This window comes from Etheostoma cragini, chromosome 9 (assembly GCF_013103735.1).
Source record: "Etheostoma cragini isolate CJK2018 chromosome 9, CSU_Ecrag_1.0, whole genome shotgun sequence".
NCBI classification, from domain to species: domain Eukaryota; kingdom Metazoa; phylum Chordata; class Actinopteri; order Perciformes; family Percidae; genus Etheostoma; species Etheostoma cragini.
Window position 1 is genome coordinate 26,792,787 of NC_048415.1, and position 10,000 is coordinate 26,802,786.

The following is a 10,000-nucleotide window of genomic DNA, read 5'->3' on the forward strand; positions in this document are numbered from 1 at the left end:
GGGCAATCACTTTTTCACACAGGGCCATGATGGTTAGGATTTTTTTTCACCTTTAATAATAAACACCTTCATTTACAATTTGCATTTTGTGTTTACTTGTGTTGTCCTTTACTATTGTTTAAATTGGTTTGATGTCCCGAAACACTTAAGTGTGACAAACATGCAAAGGAACAGGAAATGAGGAAGGGGGCAAACACTTTTTCACACCACTGTATATATATACTGTGTGTGTGTGTGTGTGTGTGTGTGTGTGTGTGTGTGTGTGTGTGTGTGTGTGTGTGTGTGTGTGTGTGTGTGTGTGTGTGTGTGTGTGTGTGTGTGTGTGTGTGTGTGTGTGTGTGTGTGTGTGTGTGTGTGTGTGTGTGTGTGTGTGTGTGTGTGTGTGTGTGGGGCATACAAAGGTGCCTGTGTTTGTGCATTACACAGAATAATTCCCTTCAGCTCCATAGGGATTTTATCTTCTTACCTGTTTGCAACAAATTCATCTTCCCAAAAGTAACCAGACATCAGTAAGCTTTTAATGTTTGAAAATGATGTTTTACAGACCTACTGTTTTTTAATTGACTGTGTTTGTTCAGGCATTTTCACAGTAACATTGAGCAAATGAAATATTATTATTAATGGGAATTTCTGTTGCACTAATGATAACTGGTAGTATAAGTGTTGTTGGTTGAAGCCACTAACTAGTGATCTCTGCTGGTAACTACCCAGAAGTCACTCACAATAGTGTCTGATTCGTTGTGTTCAAATTGTGCCCATGACTGCAAAAAAAATCATACCTGACTTCCTTTTGATTTGGAGAACCATATACACTGGTGAGGAAACAAAGATAAATGTTATGAGTTTACGTGTAATAAAAACCAGGAGCACGGTATAGAAATCATACTCCAATAAAACCTATTGCTCCATCCAAATGCTGATACAAACTTTTTTGCTACGTCGCTAAGCACCACAGAAACAATCCTTTAATAGCGGTACATTATAACACTGTATTAATGATACAATTGAGGGGAGAAAAGATAATTATTATAAATTGATAGTTAGGGGACTAATTACATTTAATTTGAGATTGTATTAGTATCTCGAATAAACAGTATGTTGTTGTAAATGAAAAAAACTAAACACAGGAAAAACACATTGAAAAACACAAACAGACAAATTTGGCTTTTACCAAAGAACCCAAAAAGGATACATTTGAGAAGGAGAATGTAATGATTTACAATATACAGTGGCTTGCATAAGTTTACACACCCATGCTAAAGTTGATTAAAAAGAGGAAGAATAATTTAAAAAAAAACTTTTGGAAATGATTCATAGACACCCCTATGTTAAATTCCCATTTATTTTTAAAGGGCATTTTTTTTCATGGATCCAGGATACTATGCATCCTGACATGAAATAACTGGGCTTTAAAAATACAATTCTTCTTACCTCTATCGGAATTTAACATTGGGGTGTCTATACTCATGCCCCCTGTATTTTAAGAAAGAACATTTATTTACAGTACATTATTCATTCACCCAAAAAAATTGGTGTCCTTAAAAGCATGGATTTTCCTAATTTTTTTAATTAAGACATTAAGATAATGTGGTACAAGCGAAATGGGTTTCCTCAGGAGGTTGGCTCGCGTCTCCCTCAGAGATAGGGTGAGAAGCTCAGTCATCCGACAGGAGCTCGGAGTAGAGCCGCTGCTTCTTCGCGTCGAAAGGAGCCAGTTGAGGTGGTTCGGGCATCTGGTATGGATGCCTCCTGGGCGCCTCCCTAGGGAGGTGTTCCAGGCACGTCCAGCTGGGAGGAGGCCTCGGGGAAGACCCAGGACTAGGTGGCGAGATTATATCTCCAACCTGGCCTGGGAACGCCTCGGTATCCCCCAGTCGGAGCTGGTTGATGTGGCTCGGGAAAGGGAAGTTTGGGGTCCCCTGCTGGAGCTGCTGCCCCCGCGACCCGATACCGGATAAGCGGTCGAAGATGGATGAAGATCAATTACCAAAAGATTTGTTTTTATTTCTCTTTTTAATCAACTTTAGCATGGGTTTTTAAACTTATGTAAGCCACTGTATATAGCATACTCTTTTATATTTGACAATGCAAATTCAATACATTTAAACTAGTGAGTTCCAAAAGTAAAGTGTGTGTAGAACAACAGGTTTATTGAAGTAGAGTTTATTCCAACTGTGCTTGCAGCAGCTTGGCAAGGGACTGTGTATGTCGCAGCAGTTTGTCTTTACACCTTGCTGTTACATGAATGAAAACGCTTTGGTGATAGAGGTCTTTTTTTTCACCCGTTTCATGTTTTTTCCTCCTTTTCTCCTGATATTGTTCCAAACACATGCTGCGGCGGTTCAGCTGTCCATCACAGGCTTGGTGGCTCCTTGGACTTTGCTTACTGTAGTGGAGATCTAAAGCTATCTAAATGCTTATGCAAAATGACTCGAATGGAATTGTCTATGTCTTTTAAACTGACATTGTATTTTTTTTTTACACATATGTAGAATAGGGCTGGGTATTATTCAAAAATGTATGATACCAATACTGTGTCTTTGATAGCGGTTCCCAAACAATAGCAGATTTATAAAACAAAAAGAGATGACAACATTACAAATTACGCCACTAAGTTTAATATTTATTTTCCATATCCTACTACATGAGTTGTCTCTGTGTAACCTAGAGTTTTTCCTGCGTGTCTCTATGACATGTAACGTTAGACAGCCAATCAAATGTCACATTATTAGAATCTGGTAGAAGCATGCTGATTGGCTAACTGACACTAATAAGATTTACTCCTTAGCTATTGAAATTGGGTATTGAATGACGAGAAATTTCATATTGAACATGATACCCAGCCCTGATGTGGGATTAAAGTGCATAGATATAAATCTATTGGAAATCAATAAATGAAGTTCTAGTCCATGTGGGTTTAGCTGATCCTTTATTGGTCGTTCTAACTGAGTATGTATGTCTCCTGTCTGGGTGTGTCTGCTGTGCTTTTGTCCTCCGGCAGGTCCCTGTCCCAAGACCGCAGCAGTCCGTCCCCTTGGAACGACCTCCTGGCTCAGCCTCACAAACACAAGGAGCTCGCCAACTACTGTAACCTGCTGCAAGAGCACTACCACCAGAGCTACGTCAAAGGTGACCCACCAATATACACCTGGAACAGCGTTATGTCTGACCAAGAATTAGTAGTGTGATATTCTTAACTGTTTCATGCTACTAGATATAACAATGATAACCTGGACTACAACGGAATATTGACCGATTATAAGCCCAACACCATGTCTTTACAGCAGCAAGATTAACACCAACAACGGAATCTAAAGTTACCCACAATCCATCAGGTGTATCTCAGCTATGGATTTATTAGTAGCCCAAAATACACAACACTTAGTAACAAATTATTAAAGTTAAAGCTAAGTACAAATACAAACTTGGTTTATGTGTGCCTTTTAATATCTGCTGGTACAGTGCAAAACTGCCCAGCTCAGTATTTACACTCCGGCTCCTTTAATAGGAAATGAGTTTACTGCCTCTTGTAACTCTTACTGCCACACTGTCCACTTCTGTGGAGCATCAATTGAAACAATAAAATGCTGAGAATGTGGGGAGGATTTAAAAAAATGCATCTAGCAAAACTATCAGTGTGCAAACCAATCACAAATGAAACTTCATGAAATTGATACAGTGTGAGGGCATATTTTTTTTCTTCGTTTCTTCAAGTTGTGCATGCTGTGCACAACTTTGATTCAGGTGTTGTGCCCTTCAGCAGCATGTTGCTACATTCGTATCCCTATGCAATGATAGTTTGATGGATTTAGTCATTATATATCATCATATAGTAATCAAATGCATCAGTTCCTTGACTGAATAATAATACAGCTTTATTTTCACTACATATTTTTTACAAAAAGATGCAATAAAGCAAAAACCAGTCATAAGCATTTGTTAGACAGTAAATAAAATATGTTGAAGAATAAGGCTGATATGATTTCATATTCTTCTTATTGTCAACAAACCCCACAATCTGTTAGTCCATCTCTCAATACTTAATGACTTCCTGTCAGTGATTTTAACCTCTAAGAAAATTGGTTTCTGCTGAAGACATTAATAAAATCCTTCACAAATATAAAGATGCATTAGCATTGTAAGCATGCTGATGTCAGCATTTAGCGTACGTCATGAAAACAATGTATTTGCGTTCATGGTAATGAAGGAAGTGTCACCCAGTGTGACAGTGTGTCAATGGAGCTCTATGGCATACAGGAAGAAGATATGTCAGGCTCATAAACACACAATAGTTGTCTTATCCTTCATCATATACTGTAAATTAAAAAACTGTTAATGAATAAGAATGAATGCTGTAGGTGAAGAAAAGTATCACATCATGTACGTTTGAAAAGCAAGCCGAGGCAGCTGTAGAAGTGTGAGTAAATATTTCTTGTGGAGTGCTTCAGTGTTCCAGTGCAAGTCAAGAGAGTGCAAGTCAAACTGTCACTGACTCTTGTTTGAAAAATAAAATTAAAACCTGGTTTGTTTCAGATTGGTTTACTGCTTCATAATGATACCACACAAATCAGACAACGCTTTGCATGAAGGAGGGCTGGGTATTGTTCAAAAGGTTTCGATACCGGTACCGATACCTATTCCGTAAATTCAATACCGGTTCCTAAAGGTTTTTTATAACAATTTTGTAAAATAAAAATAAATCACAACATTACACATTACAGCACAAATCTTTGTATTTATGTTTCAGCTTCTGCCACGTGAGCTGTCTGTTTTTCCTGCGTGTCTCAACAAGACTTTAGAGGAAATTGCAGTGCCTTAAAAGTACTGAATTTGGTACCCAGCCCTAGCGTGTGTTGTGTTAAATTGTAAATGAAAGTCAGTGGTTGCGTGACTTACCAACATGTGTGGAACACGGAACCGGTCATTGATTTTCCCACCTTGTACTCTGCAGGTGTATACCGCAGCCTGCAGCAGTCCTACAGCATCAGCTCTCAGGACCTTCTGATGGCCATGGACTACTGTGAAGAATCCCTGCAGGAGATCGACGTCACCTCCTTCCTACAGACCCTCTGCGGACACATCAGGGTCTTCAGGGAGCACGGTGAGACTCCAGGATGGGGAGGGAATCCAAAACCTTCAAGAAGCCCTGCCACCTTTATCGTTGGAGAGGTTGAGGAGGACAGAACCGATGACAGTGCTGCCATGGCCTCCTCCTCAAGGTAAGACACGGTTATTAATGTATACTAAACATACTCAACCAGTTACATTAAGTTTTTTCCTTCCACTTGTCCGGTCTGGCAAGTGAAAGAAAATTCTACTTCTGCTCCAGTCAAATTTTACTGGCCCAACAACACACTCTTTTAAACGTCGTTAAACATCTACTTGCCCCGGGAATTTTACTTGCCTCGGGCCATAGTACCATTACACCATCGCGGAATTTGCCTTGGTGAATGGTACATACATATACACAACCATAAAATTAACCATTAATTAGAAATAAGCCAATACAGTGGGGTTTAAAAGTTTAGGTACCCCAGGTAAAAAATTGTATTAATGTGCATAAAGAAGCCAAGAAAAGATGGAAAAATCTCCAAAAGGCATCAAATGAGAGATTGGACATTTGTATTATGTCTTATGTCAATAAAAGTTAGATTTTATTTCCATAATTACCTGCGGGGCCCAAACTTTCAAACCCCACTGTAAATTGGGAAACAGAAGTAACAATCAATATCAGTGGGGGTCCAGGGCCTTTAATTTTTTTTTCATGTTACCAATAAGCTTATACAATTATTAATGTTAATGCTTCTGACAATAGTATTGAAATGGAGGATGCCGCTGAAGCTGAATGTAGGGGGAAGTCCTCTCCTACATCTCCACTGATCCTGGATGAGTCCAAGACAGCCAAGATCCCAGAGTTCCCTCTGACGGAGCTTTACACACAGACCAAGTGTGAATCCAGATATCCAGATCTGCGCAACATAATACAGGTATTGTCTGAGCTCTTAATTATTCATCTCCTGCTCCCACATATTTTCATGTAGATCTGATGATTCCCTTTGAGCATAGACTCTCAACTGAGTAATTAGTAACTACATGAGCTAAAAAGGTAAAACTGATGTCAAATTTGAAACAAATCTTATCACTCAACAGGATAAATTCATGGGGATTGTGTCTCAGTATTTCAAAACTGTGCCCTCCAATCCACACTACTTCTTCTACTGCCCGCCTGCATACAAGAGAGACGTGAGTTGACCAAGTTGTTTTGCCATTTTAATTGTCCTTTTTATTTTTAGAAAGGCGGACTTGGCTTAGGTTTCATATCTCATTAATATAGTTGGGGATATGGAGGAAAATGAAATTATTCTAGATTAAAATTGGTTGGGGGAGAACCGAAGTAATGTGTATTTCTTTAGAAAAGAGACTGTAAATCAGAGATCTTCAACAGGGTCCGGTTAAATCTGCAACTTCATTTTGTACAATACATGTAGTAGGGGCTCCCTGCGCCATCTCTCACTCATTTAAGGGGTCCTTGATTTAAACATGTTGAAGACGCCTGGTGTCTGATGGAGATCAGACAATCGTTTACAGCAGTTTTTTTTTTACATTAGGTTTTTTAAACATAAATATGAGTTCCCCCAGATTTGTGCCTGAGTCAGCTTTGGCTTGGAAAGAGGAACCGCTAGTCCTGATTGGACTGGATAAACCTTTGCACTGTGGTTTGTCTCCTCAGGAGGACTCTGAGGACGGCGAGACAGGGAGGAGACCCAGCGAGGAGGTGGTGTCAGAGCCTGAGCCAGCTACTGAGGATGGTGAGCATCAGTCACCAAGCCTTCGCTTTAATTAAGTACACACTACAATTATAATGTTTAATTCTGACAATGCATTTACATTAAGTGCTTCATAGTGCAACAATACATCTAAAATCATAAAAAAATGTACATTATACAAGTGTAAGAGCTCATGTCATTGTCACAATTTCCTGTTCCATAAAGCTTACATCGGTTGCAATGTCCATTGTGAAAGGATCAACATGGAATAGTTTCGGATTAACTTGACACAAAGTTCATATGATAGGCTAAAGGGTTAAGCTAAGTTAAATGAAGTGAGGTTAAGACAGGTAAGGTAGTGTTAGGTCTTTTTTAAATTAGATTACAGTCTCCCTCCACACAAACTTTAGTTTAAAAGCATAATTAGGACGGATACTATTATTATTTTTTGTTGGTGATCAAATAAAAAAAATAAAATCAACAAACCAATCAAACAAACGAGGCATTGACACACAAACAGACCAAAGCTGTGTCTGGTCGCACAAATCTACAGCATGGACTTCAAGGATCCAGCAATGCTGAGCCAAGTATCCAACCATATTCGGTCAAATGGCCTTTTGAATGGGAGAGCTAGGGAGACTACTATGAAAGCATCAAAAAGGCTATTTTTAAAACACTAAGAACGATCGACACCGTCAAAAAGGAAAGAGAGTAAAGGTGACGTAACAGGGAGGAGATTAAAGGTGACGTAACAGGGAGCAGAGTAAAGATGGAAAGCTCCCAAAGCTTGTTTCCATATAAATGCGAGGCCAGATCCAGAATTTGTCAGTGAGGGCAAAAAGTGGATGTGCTGCTTCCAGTTAGATTTTAGATTCTCTGCCCTAGCCCGAGCCACGGGCCAGATCAGGCTGATATTTCCCGCCACTATCATCAGCTTAAAACAACTCTTGTATGAGCATAACTTATAAACATGTATACAGTACATGTTTATGTGCTCTATATCTGTGATTGGTGTTGACAATAATTGATACACATCACTACACGTCCCAAATCCCAGATAAGTCGATTCATAAGAGGACATACTACATGGACTGTTCTGTACAAAAGAGCACATTTCTTTGTCTGTAAATGACTGTTTGGGAAAACAAAGGAAGGCACATTTGCCTGTATACCATGAAAAACCCATTTTTTGGTGTAATAACAATACATTATGGTCCTTTTGGGTCATTTATTTTCGGACCCATGATCAATAGTTGAGATACACAAAATTGTGCTCTTCACAATTCATGATGGGATAGTCTCGCATTCATCCTCCTCCACAGTGCAGTGAAGGAGGAAGGAGGGTCGGGCTAGTCCAAACAGGATGCTGGGATGGGAGAAAAACGTGCTCTGGTTTATTGGCATTTCTTTAAACCAATCCCAGTTGTCTTTGGTGGTGCTAAGTCCTCAAGGACTGAGTTTTGTTCAAAAATGTTCGAAACCGGTTCCTGGGCCATACGTTTTTCAAATTGAATTTTATAATATCCATTTTAACAAAAACAAATTAGAATGTAATGCATTACGGCATTTGGTTAGAAGCCTGCTGAATGTTTATTGGCCCATTGACATTGATGAGATTTGCTCCATAGGTTTTGATATTGGGTATTTAATGATAAGTCATAAAAATTCAATACCCAATTCGGTACCCAACCCTACTGAACAATGCTGTAAATGAATTGTCAATGAAATAGACTCTTGATATTGAACAGTTGGTTGGTTTGTATGCAGAGAACTTGTCAGGCTGCTGCATTATGACGGAAAGCGACACAGATTTAGGGGTGGAGTATAAGGAGCATCCAGGCACCAGTTCCCTCGGAGACGGTGACGACCAGTCCCTGTCAGACTCCAACACTGTCAACCAGGACGAGGACTCCTTCAGCATCCTGGATGGAGACTCCCTGCTGGAGGCCGAGGAGCCACAGCTGGACATGCCCCCGCTGTTTGTTCATTTCATTTGTTCGGTCAATGTGAAAAACTGCCACGGCTCCATGCCCATACAAACCCTGCCCACCTGCCTTGGTGAGTACAGCCTTGATCGTTTCTTCACTTTCCCAGAATAGAGACACACAATGTGAACACGCTCTACGTTTCTCCAAAGAGAATAGTCAGATGTAATAAAGTGCTCATATTGTGCATACGTGTCTTGCTCAAGAGCACCTTGGCAGTTCCCAGGAGGTGAACTGGCATCTTTCCAGCTACCAGTCCACACTTCCCGGGCACCGTTATTGGAGAAACCCAAACGATACCCAACCCTAGTAATGTCTCACTCTGTAGCCATAACAGTGAGATCAACACATTTGGTGAAAAGAGGAGTTGCAGCAATGTGCAGTACAACAAAAAATTGTGTTTCAAAAAAAATAAACCACATAAACCTATTCTAGTACAACCTCTAAAATTACAATTATGAAACTGAAAATGAGAATGATATGAGCACTTGAAATAAAAACTTTTGATGATTCATTCATCAAAACGTCGTTCCATCTTCCCTCTGTAAAATCTTTAATTGAAACGTTAAGTGTTTACCATTGAGACTAATACTTTTGTTACTGTGCTTAATTCAGTTTTGTGATTGCAGGGGAGATTATATCCTGCCTGGAGAATGCTGAGGACTTACAATATGTGGATGTGAATGATCTCTCAGTCACATTAGATATTTTTGTCCTTACACTGCCTGTGGAGATTGAAGTCATGGCCGATTTCCATCATAACAGGTGAGTCAAAGGGCGCAAAAAGCCCCAATTCAGCAGGTTTGCCAGAATATAAAATTCTAGTGTAAGTTTTTTTTTTAAGTATTTTGTCTACATACATTTTTTAAATTTTCTTTTTCTTTGCATTTGTTAGCACATTGCTACATTTCTTACTGGATTATAGTGCACAACTGTCAATCAGACTAGTGTGAAATAGAGCTAAATAATTCATTTCATCTCTATTGACAGAAGTCAAATATGAAACCGTTTTGAATCAAAAACGACAATAATGCGTGAAAGGTGGAAGACATATCTAAAACAGTTGACGTTAAGCTGTGCACTAGTCTGTCTCGACGATGTTTAATTTCCGGGAATGCCCAGGTCCTTCGCCTTCATTTGTGTTGGGGGTCCAAACTCTGGTGGATTTCTGAGGACAATGTAAATGTACTGTATTTATATAGCACTTTTCTAGTCTTAACGACTACTCAAAGCGCTTTTACATCATAC

At 39.4% G+C, this 10,000-nt stretch overlaps 1 protein-coding gene across 5 annotated transcripts in view; it reads left to right on the forward strand.

The window, feature by feature from the left end:
- The window catches only part of szt2 (SZT2 subunit of KICSTOR complex), a 114,468-nt gene that overhangs the window by 28,175 nt on the left and 76,293 nt on the right, over positions 1-10,000 (forward strand). For all 5 annotated transcript variants that reach the window (XM_034880542.1, XM_034880545.1, XM_034880546.1 and 2 more), the window contains 7 exons: positions 3,002-3,129; positions 4,952-5,219; positions 5,816-5,987; positions 6,151-6,243; positions 6,731-6,809; positions 8,535-8,825; positions 9,382-9,517. In XM_034880542.1, the coding sequence (XP_034736433.1) occupies positions 3,002-3,129; positions 4,952-5,219; positions 5,816-5,987; positions 6,151-6,243; positions 6,731-6,809; positions 8,535-8,825; positions 9,382-9,517 (1,167 nt within the window). The remainder of the gene's footprint in view (positions 1-3,001; positions 3,130-4,951; positions 5,220-5,815; positions 5,988-6,150; positions 6,244-6,730; positions 6,810-8,534; positions 8,826-9,381; positions 9,518-10,000) is intronic.